Source organism: Scylla paramamosain, chromosome 12 (genome assembly GCF_035594125.1).
Source record: "Scylla paramamosain isolate STU-SP2022 chromosome 12, ASM3559412v1, whole genome shotgun sequence".
Lineage (NCBI taxonomy): Eukaryota > Metazoa > Arthropoda > Malacostraca > Decapoda > Portunidae > Scylla > Scylla paramamosain.
In genome coordinates this window covers 23,270,448-23,290,447 of record NC_087162.1, presented here as the reverse complement: position 1 = coordinate 23,290,447, position 20,000 = coordinate 23,270,448, and the positions used below count along the sequence as shown (strand labels likewise).

At 38.7% G+C, this 20,000-nt stretch overlaps 1 protein-coding gene across 1 annotated transcript in view; it reads right to left on the bottom strand.

Moving 5' to 3' along the window:
- LOC135105905 (lachesin-like) overlaps positions 1-20,000 on the bottom strand; it is a 163,565-nt gene that overhangs the window by 72,608 nt on the left and 70,957 nt on the right. Inside the window, exon 2 of the mRNA XM_064014579.1 lies at positions 17,770-17,848. Coding sequence (XP_063870649.1) covers positions 17,770-17,830 — 61 coding nt within the window. The 5' untranslated portion in view covers positions 17,831-17,848. The remainder of the gene's footprint in view (positions 1-17,769; positions 17,849-20,000) is intronic.

Below are 20,000 nucleotides of genomic sequence, written 5' to 3'. Positions count from 1 at the left end.
CTTAAATCAACAACATTTCCTTTTCTTTTTCCCCACAATCTAACAATAATAATCTTTCTAGTGCGACCCTTGATCCTCTCATTAACTTGCAATCTTCCCCTTATCTTTCTTTCTCTTTATCTTTCAGGGTTACAATATTTCCTTTTATCCCTTTTCATCTCTCTTATAATTAAACATTTTCCAGGAACTCTTTTCGCGGGCAACCCAATTAAAAATAGGTCATTCGTATTTTTTCTCCTTATTCTCTCATATGACATTTCATCGCTTTCACTTTTTTGTGTTTTTGTAAGAGGAATTTTCATTTAACTCTCTCTCTCTCTCTCTCTCTCTCTCTCTCTCTCTCTCTCTCTCTCTCTCTCTCTCTCTCTCTCTCTCTCTCTCTCTCTCTCTCTCTCTCTCTCTAAGCATATTACCTTCATATATTTCGTCTTTATTTATTTTTACACACCCATTTATTTTAAGTTCCTCTATTTTTATCCCCCATCACCCATCTCATTCCCATCGCCTCACATCCATATCATTATTACCATACCATCATTTTCCACCTATTATCCAATCACTGCCCTTCATTTTCACCCCATCATTCTCTTTTCATCACTGTTACCCCCATCACTTCCATTCCATTATCCCATCCCACCACTTCTATCCCATCGACCTTATCTCATCATTCCTATTCCTTCGTTCTTATTCCATCACTCCCATTCCAACTCTCCCTGATCAATAGTCATTGCTAGGGACCATTTACAAACCTGCCCACATCGCATCACTTCCTTTCCCTCTCTCTCACTCGCTCACTCTCTCAATGTCAGCTGTCTCTCAGTTTGTGTTGCAATATTCGTGGCTTTAATGTGGTTTCTTTGTGTTTGGTCGGAGTTTTCATTTTCTTCTTCTTATCTTTGCATTCAAGTTTGTGTTTGTGTTGCATTCGTTGTGCATTCTTTTCGCTTCGTCTCATCTTTCTTACCTTGCATTTATTTATTTTTTTTTCTTGTTCAGTTCGACTTCTTTTTATTCATGACTGTGTTGCTATTCTTTCCCTTCATCTTTTTTGTTTGTCTTATTTTCTTCTTCTTCTTCTTCTTTTTCTCCTTGTTCTTCTTATAATGCTTCTTCTTGTTATTACGTATTATTATTATTATTATTATTATTATTATTATTACTATTATTATTATTATTATTATTATTATTATTATTATCTTTCTCGTATGTATATTTCTCCCTCTTCCCATTCTTTTCCTCTATCTCCTACTCTTCATTTCCTTTTTCCTCCTCCACATCCTTACTGTGTGTGTGTGTGTGTGTGTGTGTGTGTGTGTGTGTGTGTGTGTGTGTGTGTGTGTGTGTGTGTGTGTGTGTGTGTGTGTGTGTGTGTGTGCATATTCTTCGCCTTTCACTAATTTCCTTTTCTTCCTCATGCCCTCATTTCAATCTAATTCCTCCTCATTATCGTCCTCCCCTCGTCGTCCCACTCCCCGCTTCCTGCTGCTGCTTTTCTGTCCATTATTCCTTTTCTTTCTCTTCCTCTACTTCATCCCCGTCGTCTTCTACTTCTACTTCTTTCTCTTTCCTCCTTCTCCTCTTACTCCTTCCCCTTTCTTCAGTTCCCCTCACAAAAGCTCGCCTTGTAAGACTTCCCCTTTAATCACATCATGTTAATCACCATCCTTGACCTGGATCGAGGCCGCGCTTCTCCTTCGCTCCCCCCACCAAGCATCTCCCCAACCCTCATCCCCAAGACTCTCTCCACACCGCGCCTTCTTCCCCTCCCTGCACTGTCTACTCATGCTCCGCCCCGCCCCACCCCAAGGTACATCTCCGCCTCTCCTCTTTCTTTTTCCGGATGGGCACATTGCCAATTCATTGAGAGGGGGTGGGGGAAGTGTTTAAAAGTATTGGTTTGAGAGAAAAACTTGTTTGGGGCTGAAAAAAGTTTGTGTGAGGACAGAAAGTTGTTTGTGCTGTGATTATTAGTTAGGGTTGTGTGGTGTTTACTTCGTGGTTGAAAGGAATGGTTGCATGTAGTTAAGGTGTGAATTGGTAACTATGTGGAAATGAGTTTATTAATAAGAAAAGTGGGAATATGTGTACAGTAGATATAGATGAGTGCAGGAATGTCAAGAAAGAGAACAATAAATAAAAGTGGGAATGTGAAAAAATATGAAAGTACATGCAGATTAAAATAGATATGTGAACACAAGGGAATTAAAATAAAAGAGAATTATGAAGAGAAAATAAATAAAAGTAAGGAAAAATTGGCATGAATAGGGAGTTGTTAGTTTGAGAAAAGGAAATGAATGTTTGAATGAAAATGTTTGCCTTAGAAAATATGAAAATGTTTTCCATAAAATATGTTTGTATAGAAAAAATAAAAGAAACTTGTTTGAGAAAACGGAAAGGAATGATCTAAGCGAAAATATTGGTTTGGGGGGTAAGGAATTGGATAAGAAATTAAATTTGGTTTATAAAAGATTATTCTTTACAAGAAAATAGTTCAAAGACGAAAATTGACTGAAAAAAAAACGAATATTAATTTGAGGACGAAAACTGATTGAAAATAAATAACATCAATATATATATATATATATATATATATATATATATATATATATATATATATATATATATATATATATATATATATATATATATATATATATATATATATATATATATAGTTTGAGAAAAGGAAATGAATGTTTGAATGAAAATGTTTGCCTTGGAAAATATGAAAATGCTTTCCATAAAATATGTTTGTATAGAAAAAAATAAAAGAAACTTGTTTGAGAAAACGGAAAGGAATGATCTAAGCGATATATATATATATATATATATATATATATATATATATATATATATATATATATATATATATATATATATATATATATATATATATATATATATATATATATATATATATATGATGTTATTTATTTTCAATCAGTTTTCCTCAAATTAATATTCGTTTTTTTTTCAGTCAATTTTCGTCTTTGAACTATTTTCTTGTAAAAAATAATCTTTTATAAACCAAATTTAATTTCTTATCCAATTCCTTACCCCCCAAACCAATATTTTCGCTTAGATCATTCCTTTCCGTTTTCTCAAACAAGTTTCTTTTATTTTTTCTATACAAACATATTTTATGGAAAGCATTTTCATATATATATATATATATATATATATATATATATATATATATATATATATATATATATATATATATATATATATATATATATATATATATATATATATATATATATTTTTTTTTTTTTTATGTAGGAGGGAAATCTAAGTCTGAACACTCTTATTTATAAAGAGATGAAGTTGGTTTAAAGGAAAAGCGAAAAAATATTACAAATACCGAAAAAAAAAGTCTGTGTCTTAATATGATTCACGAAGAGAGACAGAGACAAAAAAGAGACAAAGAAGAGGAAAATAAAGTGGCTCCAAAAAATAAATAGAAGACTCATATAAATCCTGTCTGAAGGAAAACATGAGAGTCGGAAATTAGTTGAAGGGAAGAACGTGACTAGAATAAGAAGGTGGAAATCATTATTCCGGTGCCGCAATTCTTCAAGACTCCCCGCGGCGTGCGGCGAAGCAGAGGCAGTGCTTTGATGAATCTGCTCCTGTTAAAACTAATGACAATTATCGCTATCACCATCATCATCAGCCTCCACGACTCAAGGTGCAGAAGTTAAGTGAGAAAAGATGTGTAAGTCGAGACATTACACGTCACGGGGCAGCGAAATAGTTCCCTTAGGTGCAGTGCCCCGCGGATCACGACCGACCTAAGCGTTGTCAAGACTCCATCTCACCTCTACACTATCACGTTATTTATCCCGGCGCTTGCATAACTTCTTGACTCGCTTCTTAACAGGTTTTCCAGGAAGCAAGTTAAAGTTCTTCAACACAGTAAAGAAGAAAAAAAGGAAAAGAAAAAAAACAGGAACTATAACAGTTTTCACTCGAGCGTTCTTTTTTCTTTATCTTGAAATACCTTTCATACCCCGCACTTTTATTGGAAGGAGCGAGGCGAGCTTTCAATAAAAACTTTGCAATTCCGACTGTGGCGTTATTCTCAAAGGCTGCAGTGTAAGGCAGGTATGGGACGCACTGGAGGGCTCGCCGAGACGACCAATAAAAAATCAGCAAAGACCGTGGGAGCCAATCTCAATGCAGCGAGCCGTGACGTGGGCGGCGGGCGGCGGGTGTGGGGTGGCTGCCGGTGGTGCTCACCGCCCGGCCCGCCTCCACACTGCCGTATTTCCTGCCTCACCTCGCCTCCTCCTGAGATGGATGGCCGGCAAAGTTTGGATATTCGCGAGTGGTGGATACTGGCATGTTTTCGTTATTCCTCGGCGGTCCGGGAAAATAGGAAAATGCTGCAAGTAATAACTGCCATGTAGGAGATGGAGAAGGGCCGCTATTCCTCTTGCCCCCCACCTCCTCCTCCTCCTTCTCCTCCTCCTCCTTCAGCGTGCCTGGTGGGAGACACTCAACCCACGCATGGCACAAGAAGGAAGTAAAGAATCAGCAGTTTTGTGAGATCAATAACACGACGATTCCTGGCCACGGACGGCGCCACTCACACACTCGCCCACTCAGCCACTCACCTCCCCAGCCACTCCGCCACCCCCCGACCCACCTGCCCGTCTACCTCACCACTATGGGAAACTGCAGGATTTTTAGCGTCCCAAGAGGGGGAGTTAATAACCCATCACACCCTCACATGTCCAGGATACGGAGGCGAATATAGTGCAATGCATCACTTGTCACCACCACCACCACCACCACCAGTGATAGAAATTCTTTCATCGGCGTTCATTCATACTTGACTTTTATCACAGGTCTCCAGGAATATTTAAGCTACTCCTCCTCCTCCTCCTCCTCCTCCTCCTCCTCCTCCTACTACTACTACTACTAGTACTACTACTAGCTACTCTTACCCATCCTTTTTGTTTCCTCTCTCTCTCTCTCTCTCTCTCTCTCTCTCTCTCTCTCTCTCTCTCTCTCTCTCTCTCTCTCTCTCTCTCTCTCTCTCTCTCTCCGGCTTATGACTGGCTTGCAGGAGGAGGAGGAGGAGGAAAAGAAGGAAGAGGAAGAGGAGAGAGGGGAGCGCTTATGACTGGCTTGCAGGAGGAGGAGGAGGAGGAGGAAAAGGAGGAAGAGGAAGAGGAGAGAGGGTTACTAGTTTCTCCCTACACTGGCCTTTGATGCTTCTATTCAGAGACATGATGAGATGGAGGTCCGATTCTGTCCACACTGCAGGTGGGAGGAGGAGGAGGAGGAGGAGGAGGAGGAGGAGGAGAGAAAGAAGAAGAGGCGATTTGGACCATGAGAGGGATGAATGAGGACTGAAAGAAGGTGACGAGAGAAGGATGAAACTACACACTTCCTCCTCCTCCTCCTCCTCCTCCTCCTCCTCCTCCTCCTCCTCCTCCTCCTCCACAAAGCAGTACATTCCCCGCTCCATTTAATCCGAATATGCATAATCTGCAAGGCCTACACAACAGGACTCGATTCCACTTAGCCATTCCCTCCTCCTCCTCCTCCTCCTCTTCCTCCTCCTCCTCCTCCTGCTCCTCCTCTCATATCCATCCACTCAAACAGACGTCTCGGAGTCAGTTACGTAAGGGATTCAAGACAAGGGGTAGCAGTGTGTGTGTGTGTGTGTGTGTGTGTGTGTGTGTGTGTGTGTGTGTGTGTGTGTGTGTGTGTGTGTAATCTAGTGGTGAATGACGCATAGTAGTAGTGCATATATCGTCGCGGGAATCATTGAGTACACAGGATTATGTAAAGAGAGAGAGAGAGAGAGAGAGAGAGAGAGAGAGAGAGAGAGAGAGAGAGAGAGAGAGAGACGCAAAATTATACAATCTCTCTCTCTCTCTCTCTCTCTCTCTCTCTCTCTCTCTCTCTCTCTCTCTCTCTCTCTCTCTCTCTCTCCTCAACACTTACCGCCTCACTCATTACACATTTAGCAGGAGGGAAAGGTAACGCGGCGGAATTAATGCTGCGACAGTTTGCGTGCGTACAGGTGTTACTCCCGGCAGGTGTGAGGGCACGAGAGAGAGAGAGAGAGAGAGAGAGAGAGAGAGAGAGAGAGAGAGAGAGAGAGAGAGAGAGAGAGAGAGAGAGAGAGAGAGGCATTTCCACCTTCCATCACCTCCACCACCACCACCACCACCACCACTACTAATTACTGCAACAACAACTTTGACTGACTTCCACGCTTGTCAGAGAGAGAGAGAGAGAGAGAGAGAGAGAGAGAGAGAGAGAGAGAGAGAGAGAGAGAGAGAGAGAGAGAGAGAGAGAGAGAGGAAGGAAGCAGTGAAACAATGATGAGGATAAAAACAAATGGAAACAAAACAAAAGAAAAAGAGACAAAGAGGAAAAATAACGAGTTGAAAGAAGAACGAAAGGAGAAAAAGTGCTAAAGAAAAAGAAAGATTAGGGGGAAGAAGTAAAAAGGAAAAAGAGAAATAGCAAAAATGAATCGTAAAAAATAACAGGAAATAAAAACCAAATCCGTACGAAGAGAACCAAAGAACAAAAACGGAAGGAAGAAGAGGAGGAGTGAAAAGAATGACGAATAATACTGATGAAGAAGGGAAGAATTAAAAAAAAAGAAGGGAAGAAAGGAAAATATATTGTCAGAGAGAGAGAGAGAGAGAGAGAGAGAGAGAGAGAGAGAGAGAGAGAGAGAGAGAGAGAGAGAGAGAGAGAGAGAGAGAGAGAGAGAGAGAGAGAGAGAGAGAGTTAACGACAAATGAAGATTGAAGTGAAGATGGAAAAGGACAGGAATGGGGGAAGGACAGGCAAAGAAGAGGAGAGGGGAAGTGAAAAATATTGCAGTTTTATTTCTTGATTTCTCACTCACTGGGCGGAGGAAGAGGAAAAGGAGAAATGGAGGGACGAGGACAAGTAAGAAAAAAAGTAAAAAAAAAAAAAAACTATTCAAGGAAGAAAAACGACGACGAAGGGGACAAGAAAAATAAGAAAACATAAACAAAAAAAATAATTATAATGAAAAAAATGCAGGAGAACCAAAGGAACAAAGGAAGGAAACGAGAAGGAAGGAATGAAGGAAGGAAGGAAGGAAGCAAGCAAGCAATTTACAAACGTCCCAAAACAAACGTAAAAAAAAATATGCAAGAGAAAATTATAGAGAAAGGTGAAATAATAAGAAAGAATGGACAACTGATGTGTGCTGTAAGGAAAGGAAAATACAGGAGAGGAATAGATACAAATAACAAAAAGAAAACACAAGAATCGTCTATGATTTGCTACATTGGCAGAGGCGGAAGGAATACCTGAGAGATGTGACGGGGAACACTCTGGAATATTATGGTGATCAATTTTAAAACACCACTAGAATAGAAAGAAAAGAGAGAGAAAATAAAAAGAAAGAAGAAAAAAACCTTCAATCTTCATGTCTCGAAAAAATACATAAAGAAATAATAAGTCAGTGGAAGCCAAGTCATAATGTATTGTCGGTTTGTTTGATTTGGGTTAGGTTAGGTTAGGTTAGGTTAGGTTAAGTTAGGTTACGTTAGGTTAGGTTACGTTAGGTTAGGTTACGTTAGGTTAGGTTACGTTAGGTTAGGTTAGGTTAGGTTGGGTTAGGTTAGGTTAGGTTAGGTTAGGTTAGGTTAAGTTAGGTTAGGTTAGGTTAGGTTGGGTTACGTTAGGTTAGGTTAGGTTAGGTTAGGTTAGGTTAGGTTGGGTTGGGTTAAGTTAGGTTAGGTTAGGTTGGGTTAGGTTAGGTTAGGTTAGGTTAGGTTAGGTTAGGTTAGGTTTGCTTATTAATATCATCAACACTCATTTTCAGAAAGCATATGATAAATATTTTAAAAAAGTGACGGAAAGAAAATACAAAACCGTAAAGTCTCAAACGAAAATAAATGTATAAAAATACTATTTATCGATGGAAAAAAATAAATAAATAAAAGCAGCGTTTCTCTTTTACTTTTGGAATGCTAAACTCACCATTTATTTTTCAGAATACGTCACAAAAATAGAGAAAACCGACCGAAAACAAAGTAATACTGGATCTAGGTGAAAGTAAAATTCACATTACTAAAATAGACACTCAGAAGACACGATAAAAAGTGTCGGGGAAAGAGAGGAAGAAAAAAAAATTCAATCTTCAAAGCAAGACTTATCCGTGAAGGAGAGGAAAAAAAAGTAAATACAACACAAAAGAAAATATTGTGATGAACTTTTCCTTGCATCTTTTCTAGTAACTTTAAAACACGACGGAAAAAAACAAAACAAGTAAAGGAAAAAGAAAAAATAGCTTGAACTCATAACTCCTGGACATGAAGAAAAAAAAAAAGTTAACGCAAAAGTAATACTATGGCGAATATTCAGCTTTAAAATACGAGATAATCTGAGGAAGAACAGAGGAAGAAAAACAAAAGTGAAGTCTTAACTCTCTACTGAAAAATTATCATCGATGAAAGAAGAAGTAACGTAAAAGTATCGTAAAAGTAATACTCAGCTTCAAAACACGGTGAAAAGAGAGAGAGAGAGAGAGAGAGAGAGAGAGAGAGAGAGAGAGAGAGAGAGAGAGAGAGAGAGAGAGAGAGAGAGAGAGAGAGAGAGCTCCTCAACCCAAAGAAAACCCAAACTGGTGAACTAAATGTCAATTAAACAAAAGTAATGAAAAATAATATAAAAAAAAAACGACTTCAAAACATTAACACACACACACACACACACACACACACACACACACACACACAGAAAAGAATAAACAAAAATAAAAACACATAACAACCTTCAAAATCCTTAAACTTCCAAGCCAAGAAATAAAAAAAAAATAAAAACACTAAAAAAAGCAACGTTTTCTAATAGCAGGGAACGAGATAATCTTACTTAACCTCACGCAGCATTAAGTAACTTTCCTGCACGATCTACCCTCCTTAAGTAAAGTTAAGGAGCAAAAAACTCAATATACCCCCTAACCAAATACAGTCACTAAGGGTTACGGCGGTATCTTTATGAAGTCTGACTGTAGTCCTTAGTGAGCTTTACGAAGTTGCTTCCTATTTTTTTCCCCTCCCTTGCTTCCGTGACCTTGAGGCGCCGCAGGGAAATGTTTAAGACGCCGGATAATTACTGACTCGGGGAAAAAGAAGCACAAGGGTGTTTAAAAGGGCGCCGTGCAGCCAAGCCGTGAGATACTGGCGCTGGAATAAGAGGGTTCCCCGCAGCTAAGTGTGGAGGGTGCGGCCCAAAGCTAACAGGGAAACAGATTAATAGACATAAGAGGTACATGCTGGATATTCTATGTTCCCGCAAGGTGTATTTCCCTCACGAACATTCAACCTTTAAGATTTCACAGAAAGGAAAAGGCAATTTCTTCCACCGTAAGAGGTTATGCTTGGTTAGGTTTGTGTACTGCTACTAATACTGCTCCTACTACTACTACTATTACTACTACTACTACTACTGCTACTACTAAACAATAGCAGTAGTAGTAGTAGTAGTAGTAGCAGTACTTAAAACAATTAAACGTAATAATAGCGTAATTAAAAACTTTTGAAACATTCCACCTTTCAGACACAAACACACACACACACACACACACACACACTCCTGGATATGCATGAGGCATCTCCAAGAGGTCAAAGTTAATTGGAATAACAAGAGAGGACCACAAGTTTAGTTCACACATCACCTTGATTACCTCGCCCTGCCTTCCACGCCTCTCTCTCTCTCTCTCTCTCTCTCTCTCTCTCTCTCTCTCTCTCTCTCTCTCTGGCAATTTATCTTCGTCTCGTTTCTCCTCTTCTCTCATTTTCCTTGATCCCCCTAATTCCTTACTCCTTGCATTGCCTCTCTCTCTCTCTCTCTCTCTCTCTCTCTCTCTCTCTCTCTCTCTCTCTCTCTCTCTCTCTCTCTCTCTCTCTCTCTCTCTCTCTCTCTCTCTCTTGTCCCTCTCACCTCTCACCTTTCTTCTTAGTTACTTAAAGGAGGATGGCGAGAATATATAGCATGGTGAGAGAGAGAGAGAGAGAGAGAGAGAGAGAGAGAGAGAGAGAGAGAGAGAGAGAGAGAGAGAGAGAGAGAGAGAATTAGGCGTTATCTAAATTTTGTAATTCGTGTGTGAGTGTATATATATATATATATATATATATATATATATATATATATATATATATATATATATATATATATATATATATATATATATATATATATATATATATATATATATATATATTCGCGCAATTTCAGGTACAAATTATTTTACGTGTTATGAGTATAAAAAAAAAGGAAATGTGTAACATGGAAATAAAATTGGAAATACGTTAAATAAGTAATCCAATGATAAGACAAAAGAACATAAAAGAGTAGATTAGGATATAAAGAAAAGTCAATTATACACTTAAATAAAGCAGACAAAATGTAAAGAGGAACTTAAATACCAAAAAATTTCACCAAGAAATAATACAATAAATAAAAAAGAAAATAAATAAATAAATGAGTAAATAAAAAAAAGACATGCAATTTTTAACTGCTACATTAAAAAAAAGTATATCAAAGAAAGCAGAGTTAAAATACAAAAAAAAAAAATATCCCACATTGATACCAATCAAGTCAAACACCTCACAAAAATCGCATCATACAACAAACTCACGTAACTCTGCCACGTATTTAAGGAAGGAGGCTCAGCACGCACCTCATGGCACCTGACGCCTCATTAGTGCAGGTAATCGGGAGTGTAATCAGGTATGCAGGTGGAGGCACGTATTACCTGCTCCTTCAGTATGAGTTTGGAATATGAGAGTGTTTCGTTCACTACCCCTCATTCATTTCTTGCTTTTATCACTTATTTGTTTATTTATTTATTTATTCTTTGTCTTTAGTTGCAACCAGTTTTGCGTTCGTTATTAATTCGCTGTTTTTTCATTCCATTTATTTTGCTACCTTTTTTTTTTTTTTTGTTTCTTATTCTGATATTATTTTGCAAGTTGACTCTTTCTTTTTTTTTGTCTTCACTCTTGTTCAGGATTCCATAATTTTTAGTTCACTATTGTTTCATGACTTTCGTTTTATTATTTCATTCCTTTATTTCATTTTCTTTTTTTCTAATCTTCCAGCCATGTCCAGTATTCGCTCATTATTAATATACTATTGTTTCCTGGCATTAATTTTATAATCTTTTTTTCCTCTTATTTTTCTATGATTTATTTCCGTGATATCTCCTTGAATAATTCCAGCTGTATGCAGTATTCATTCATGTAATTCATTCATGATGTCTTTTTTTATAAAGTGCTTTGGTATTTTCATATTATCATTTGTTTCCTGTTCTCTATTTTTCTCACTATCAATTTGTTATATCAACAGATTTTTTTTCCTTTTCATTTGCGAACAGAATTCCTTCATAGTATTATTTTTCCACATTGTTTTTTTCTTTTCTTCGTTACATTATTTTTATATTTTTTTTTAGTTTAGGTGCCTCCAGTACACGACTAGATTACATTTTCTCTACGTACTTTATTTCTATTTCATTTATTTATTTTTCAGGCGTATTCAGGATCCGTTTGTGTGAGTTCGGTTGTGCGCTGGGTCAGAGAAAAATGGTTGTGCATTTGTTATTCATTTAATTTGTTATACGGTCTCTCTCTCTCTCTCTCTCTCTCTCTCTCTCTCTCTCTCTCTCTCTCTCTCTCTCTCTCTCTCTCTCTCTCTCGCTCGCTCGCTCTTTCTCATAATTTTAGTTAACAGTAAATCTTTTGTTAATACTTTTTTTTTGTTAATTTTGTTTTTCTTACTTTCAATGTTTTAGTTATATTCTTATGATTATTTATCGTAATATTCTGGTGCAGATATTTTTTTTTTCCAAGCTAAAATTATCTCATTTATTTATCTAATTTCCGTTCTCGGTGTTTTTTTTCGTAGTTTATATATATATATATATATATATATATATATATATATATATATATATATATATATATATATATATATATATATATATATATATATATATATATATATATATATATATATATATATATATATATATATATATATATATATATATATATATATATATATATATATATGACATTTCCATTTCCTTTCCTTCTCGGCTTTTCCTAGTTTAATTCCTTTCTTATATTTCGTGTTTTTTTTTCTATCAGTCATATTTTTCATAATTCATTCCATTTTTTCCCTTCTCATTTCCCCTTAGCACTGACTCACTCTCCCAGAATTTTTATTTTTTTCCCCTTCTCATTTCCCCTCAGCACTGACTCACTCACCCACAGTTTTTATTTTTTTTTTCCTTTCTCATTTCCCCTCAGCCCTGACTCACTCACCCACAGTTGCGTAATACATTGAAGCAGTAAACCCACTACACCGCTATTTTTCCCGAAACTCCTATCTTATTAATTTTTTTCCTCTCATCTTTCACTTTATTATCGGGTCCGTTGGGTATAAACTCATTTCAGATTTATTTCCTGCATGCGAGTTTCAATTTCTTTTTTATTTTACTTTCCTTCTTTTTATTTTAACCCTTTCCATTTAATTCCCTGTCCTTTTTTTTATATTTCATTGTCGAGTACTATTTTTTCAAATGTTTCCTATTCTGCTTTAATTTTTGTACTCATTTCAGATTTATTTCCTGCATCCGAGTTTCAATTTTCCTTTTTTTCCCCTTTTTTTATTTATTTTAACCCTCTCCATTTAATTTCCGGTCTTTTACTTTTATAATCTTTTACCTAGTACTATATTTTCAACTATTTTCCATTCTACTTCAATTATGATACACTTTTTTTTATGTATACTTATTTTTTGTCCTGTTTTGCCTCAACATTCCAGGCAAAACAACACACAATTTGTATGTTTTCTATTCATGGTGATAAACTAACTGAACGCTACTGATCTGTACAGTTTATGTATTTATGCGTTGGTGTAGCGCTGCATTTTGTTTGGGCCAAATAATGGACTACTCTATATACGTTTGTTGTCTGGATGAACAGAATTATCAGCTGCGGTGGATGTGGCGGTAGTAGTGGTGATCATGGTGGGAGGAGTGACAATAGTAGTAGTAGTAGTAATAGTAGTAGTAGTAGTAGTAGTAGTAGTAGTTGTTGCTGTTGTTGTTGTTGTTGTTGTTGTTGCTATTATTTCTGTTATTGTTGTCGTTGTTATGAGTAGCAGCAGTAGTCATAAAGATGAAAAAAAGGAAAAAAATAATCATTGTCTAAGGACTAGGAATCTTTTCAGAGGATTTACATATTTTCTTTCCACTGAACAAGAGACAAACAAGAGGCGCCCCTGCCATTGTTCCCGTGCTGTCATTTTAATTTCGTCTCCTTACTTTTGTCCCTCTGCATAAGTCCATTTCGAATTCCAGAGAGAGAGAGAGAGAGAGAGAGAGAGAGACTTATGCCTTCCTTAAACAAAAGCTTCATGATAAAACTGACTATATGAATGTTAATAAGTCTGCTTATGTATGTTTATATATGTATGCATGTATGTGTGCGTGTATCAACCTGTATGTATGCGTGTATGTATGCATATATCCAGGACTGTGCATGTAAGTATGTATGTACGTGCATGCAGCTGTGTATATTTTACAGGAAATAAAAGCGTCGGTTTAAATATATAGGCAATAAAATACACACGCACACACACACACACACACACACACACACACACACACACACACACACACACACACACACACACACACACACACACACGACACACACAAAAAAAAAACAATACAGAAAACGTACCTTATAAAACGTGCATGTCTGTGTGCGTGTGCGTGTGTGCGGCCATCGTGACGGTTCCGTGAGTGTATGCAAATCACTCATGTGCGTGTTAGTGGAAAACCTTTGTTCCGGCCTGACATGGGACGGGAGGAACTGTTGAAATGGATAAATAAATAACGCGGCGGGAATATAAATGGTGCTACGGTTGTCGTGGTGGTGGTATGGTGGTGGTGGTGGTAGTGGTGGTTGTAGTAGTAGTAGTAAAAGCAGTTACTGTTCTAGCACTTTACCAGTAGACTATCATTAGTATCATTAGCAGCAGGAGTAGCAGCATCAAAAATAAAAGGTGGATAGTAGTAATAGTAGTAGTAGTAGTAGTAGTAGTAGTAGTAACAGCAGCAGCAGCAGCAGCAGTAGTTGCTATGGTAGTAGTAACGTAACATAATATTTACGTGGGGAAAATGCCAAAGTAAAACACGAAGACTTATTCCATGGCAGTAAAAACACCATCATTATCATCCTCGTTATCACCATCATCAGCACCACGCCATTCCCAGGCCGAGCACGACTAAATGAGAGCGTGAGGTACGACTGAGAGAGAGAGAGAGAGAGAGAGAGAGAGAGAGAGAGAGAGAGAGAGAGAGAGAGAGAGAGAGAGAGAGAGAGAGAGAGAGAGAGAAAATCACCGACAGGAACGACCTACACATTCACTGATTCACAAACATTATTCATTCAACGCAAACTCATTTCACATTCAACACAGACACACACACACACAAAACTTAACCTCACATACCGAATAACCTTCTCTCTCTCTCTCTCTCTCTCTCTCTCTCTCTCTCTCTCTCTCTCTCTCTCTCTCTCTCTCTCTCTCTCTCTCTCTCTCTCCAAGCTGATCCAGGCAGTTTAGCGGCTCAAGGTCAGCTCTTCGTGACCTTGGGAGGAAAAATGAGGAAGACTGTTGAGAAGAAGGAAATGAGAGCGATTATGGAGGAGGAAAAATACTAATTAGGTGGACCATTTCCTTCCACCTGTCGAGTGACGTCATGCAGGTAAATCTGACCTAGATTCAGCCAGGTGAGGGGCCGCCTGCCTGCACGCCCTGCCTGCTTGTTATGTGGTGGTAATATTTAGTTATTTGGGTGTGTGTGGTGGAGTGTTTCTAGTAATCATTGGTGTTATTATGGATATTGTTTCATAATTGTATTGTTGGTGTATTTTTGTGGCGTTGTTGTTGTTTTGCTACTGTTGTTAGTGTTGTTGTTGTTGTTTTTGTTGCTTACTGTTTTTGTTGTTCTCTAAGTAATCGTTCTTGTTGCTATTATTATTATTATTATTTTTATTTATTTTTCTTATTTTTTTATTACTATTACTAGCATTATTACGTATTCTTATTAGTTTTTTTCATTAACAATTTTCATTTCATAGTTACTCATTTCCCACAATCGTTGTTTTCATTATGTAATGTCAAATCAATTTCTCTCTCTCTCTCTCTCTCTCTCTCTCTCTCTCTCTCTCTCTCTCTCTCTCTCTCTCTCTCTCTCTCTCTCTCTCTCTCTCTCTGCGCACACACACACACACACACACACACACACACACACACACACACACACACACCACTTCCACTTCCCCTCCCTCCTTCTCTTCCGTCCCCAAACAAAAAGTTCTTAAAAAATTCAACACTTAACGTACTACTTTAATACTTTGTGCCATTTAAAAAGCACTTTGAAAACTCGCGGGGACTAAGACCTTCAGTAAATGTTAGAGGCAGTAAAGTTAGTCCTTTGTCTCCTGTTAATATCCATTCAATTTACAACTACGAGCCATCATCCAAAAACTACCTTCTGCTCACAAAGTTATAATGATGGGTTACGGCGGCGTGAGAAAGGAGCGAGAGCGAGAGAGAGAGAGAGAGAGAGAGAGAAAGAGAGAATTTTTATCGTGACTGGGTAGTTTTATATCTGCTCTACTTCTTATTTCTCCTCCTCTTTCTCTTCTTTTTTTTTTCCTTTTGCTCTTCCTCCCTCTTTCTTGTCCTCTCACGTTTGCATTCTCCTGTTCTTTCTTTTCCTTTGGGCTGTTCATCTTCCTCCTCCTCCTCCTCCTCCTCCTCCTTTCTTCTTCGTCTTTTTCTTTTCTTCCTCTTCCTTTTCTTGTTTTTGTTCTTGTTCTTCCTACCCCTCCTCCTCCTCCTCAAAATCATTAGAGAGAGAGAGAGAGAGAGAGAGAGAGAGAGAGAGAGAGAGAGAGAGAGAGAGAGAGAGAGAGAGAGAGAGAGAGAGAGAGAGAGAGAGAGAGAGAGAGAGAGAGAGAGAGAGAGAGAGAGAGAGAGAGAACTATGATGATGAAATGAAGTAATACAAGTGAGAGAAGCAAGAGAGAGAGAGAGAGAGAGAGAGAGAGAGAGAGAGAGAGAGAGAGAGAGAGAGAGAGAGAGAGAGAGAGAGAGAGAGAGAGAGAGAGAGAGAGAGAGAGAGAACTATGATGATGAAATGAAGTAATACAAGTGAGAGAAGCAAGAGAGAGAGAGAGAGAGAGAGAGAGAGAGAGAGAGAGAGAGAGAGAGAGAGAGAGAGAGAGAGAGAGAGAGAGAGAGAGAGAGAGACGAAGAAGAGCGTGAGAGAAGCAAGAGGAAGCAAGGTTGAAAAGAGAATAAATGGAAGAGATAGAGGACGAGAAACAGGGTAAAAAGTGGACGAGGATGAGGAGTAGAAAGGAAACGATGATGAAAAGGGAGGAAAAAGAAGACGAGAAAGAGAGTAAGAAGAGGATGAGAAGATTGAAGACGAAAAAAAAAAAAAGAGGAATCACGGAAATAGAAGAGTAAAGACAAAAACAAAAAAAGAGCGAGAGTAAAAAGAAGGGAAGGGAAGGAAAGAAAAAAGGGCAAAGGTTGAAAGTAAGGAAGAGAAGATAAAAATAAGAAAGAAATGGTAATGTGTACGGTGGAGGAAATAAGGAAGAAGCTTTTAGGCATTACGTTCCGTGGCTTACGTTGCGTTTTTATGACTTAGACTTGCACACGAGAAGAAATAGTTAGGTACCCCCTTTTTTCTGCAACACTGTAATTACGTAGAACCGGGAGCGAGAACGAGAGCGAGAGAGAGAGAGAGAGAGAGAGAGAGAGAGAGAGAGAGAGAGAGAGAGAGAGAGAGAGAGAGAGAGAGAGAGAGAGAGAGAGAGAATGGGAGAAATACCTGGGAAAATAATTAACAAACAGTCCCTTTACAAATTAAACGGATCGAAAGCGCCGCTACAACAAAAAAGGATAAACATTTCACGAGTCAAATGAGAGTGACGATCGCATCTTTCATTCCCGCTAAAAGAGAACTTGGCGGAGAAAAATAGGTACCGAAAATAATGCTTAGAAAAAGGAAAACATCCGAGGAAACTTCAGAGAGAGTGTGAGAGAAAGAGAAACGATTATAGACAGGGGAAAACCGGACGGGAAAACACGAACACCGTAGAAAGGTAGAGAAGAACGAGGAAAGGAGGACACAGGGAGGTAGGAAAGAGGCAGATAGACTCACAGACGGACACACGAACATGCATGCAGGTCACGAGGGGACGGCGGACGCGTACACAAAAAGGAGACATAGACACACGGACACGGACATGACAGCATTGATTCTAACACACACACACATACACACATACACACATACACACAGGTCCGTATCCTAAAACACATATACGAGGCACTGCCACTACTTTCCAAGGGCTGTAATTGAAGCTACACGGGTTTTAAGGATGTTTTCACGGTTTTATAGAGAGATTAACAAGACTTCTGCGTTATCAAAAGGAGAAACAATCTTCCGAGTCCGGTTAATCTACAAGGGTTTTAAGAGTGTTTTCACTGTTTTATTGATAGATTTACAAGATTTTTGAGTTATTAAAAGGATAAACCGTCTTGAGAATCCGGCTGATCATCTTTGTCGTGATGAAAGAACAAAACATTTCTGAATATGGACACGGGTGTAGTCGTAAGGACACTCACAGCCAGACATACAGACGCAGGGACACTTACCTCGGGGCAGGGTGAGCACAGCGGCGGTCGCGGGGGCCAACAGGAGCACGAGGGTAAGCATGGCGCACAACCCTACATCCTGCAACAAGGAGCGTTCTGTTAGTGGTGCATGGAAGGATCCTGGAGGTGGTGAAGGAGGTGGAGGAGGTGAAGGAAAAGCTTACCATTACTGTATAGGGTAATAAAGGAGTAGATGAAGGTGAAGGAAGTGAAGGAAGACAATACTAGCGCTGTACAGGGAAATGAGGGAGAGGATGAAGGTGAAGGAAAACATTATAGTGCTGTACAGACTGATCAGGGAGGAGGTGATTTGGAAAAGGTGAATAAATACTTTAATAGTGTCACATAGAAGGATCAGGTAGGAGCGAAGGAAGTGAAGGAGGTGAAGAAAAGAAGAGAAAAATATTACCATCAACATTAATACTTGAAAAGAAAACATTAACGATGAAAAAAAAGATAAATGACCATCAAACTAACCTGCAATTATTTTCTCTCCCTTAATGAAACACGATGTGAGAAAATTCTAACGATAAGAGTACTCATTCATACGCATACATGTACAGTTAATATATCATGTGCCGTGTGTATCTGTGTTCGTAAATCATGTTCAGTACGCTGGGCAAGGCTTACTCGTACAAAAAAGTGCTTAATCACCGCCCCGTGAAAAGTATGTAGTGGAAAAATCTTGGAAGGGCTGACCTCGCTCAAAAAAAGTCTCGATATGTATACTCGTACGTCTAAAAGAGAGAGAGAGAGAGAGAGAGAGAGAGAGAGAGAGAGAGAGAGAGAGAGAGAGAGAGAGAGAGAAAATCTGTTCTGACTCGGAAACCTAATATAATAAAACCTGATATAATAAAATGTCAAGTCTCTCTCTCTCTCTCTCTCTCTCTCTCTCTCTCTCTCTCTCTCTCTCTCTCTCTCTCTCTCTCTCTCTCTCTCTGCACCACCGAACAACAGAGAGAAAGGAAAATCTGAATCACTCACTCATGTTTAACTCCGTCTCGTGGCCAAGTCTTCCCATTTGAGCGTCACGCGTCCGTCACGTTACGCTGCGATCCTTCACGATTTCTTTACTGTTTCTTATAGTTGAACTCAGTATAAGGGTAACTATTTTTTTTAGATATACCATATTCATCTATTTTCTTCATAATGCTGTCCTTTGCCTCTCTCTCTATCGTATATTTCAAATCACACACACACACACACACACACACACAAAATAATAATCTCATCCCTCCCTTTATCTTATCCTCTCCCTTTATCTTATCCTATCCTCTTCCTTCATTTTATCCTCTCCCTTTATCTCATCTCCCTTGTTTATCTCAAGCCCTCCCTTTATCTTATCCATTGTCTTCCCAGTCTTCGTCTTCCATCCGTGGTCGCCATTAAGTCAACCAAACTGTCCATCTTCTGTCAGGGAGACGCGAAACCCGAGCCGCGCGTGTCTCAGCTCAGAAGGGCGGGGCGAAAGCAGGAGGGAACTTCCTTTTAAACTTTACTAAAAACCCTCCATTTGTACCCGGAGTCGTCAGTGGCGGTCAGCATATTAAAGAAATTTCGAGGTCTCTGATGGTGGTGTTATGTAATCCGTCTTTTTATTCATTTGTTTTGGTATATTTTTGTGTGAAAGAAAATGAGTGCCGATGAAAGTGTGTGGGTGGTGGGGGTGGGTGGGGGAGAAAGGGGGAAGATGATTAATTCGCAGCTTCCAAAATGTCAAAGAATGAGTCAAAAACAAAAATAAATAAAGGTCGCTGGATTAGTATATCATGTGTCTTGTTACTGCTCTTGTGTATGACCTTAATTTCTTTCGACTCCTAAGTTTATAGAAGTTGATGAAGTCTCTCTCTCTCTCTCTCTCTCTCTCTCTCTCTCTCTCTCTCTCTCTCTCTCTCTCTCTCTCTCTGTGTGTGTGTGTGTGTGTGTGTGTGTGTGTGTGTGTGTGTGTGTGTGTGTGTGTGTGTGTGTGACATTCCACTTAAAGGGACCAGCCAAGCCAGGACAAGGCGTCTACATACATATATTCACAAGCACTCCCTCGCATCTTAGCCACTGAACCTACAGCCGGGAGAGGATTAATCTTCCCTGCACCACAGTGATAGCACACACACATCCACACCCACACCCACCCACACACACACACACACACTAACTAACTAACCAACTAAACATCATAAATTAAATTGATATTACAAAGGCCAATAAAAGGAAACAATCACATCATTGAGACG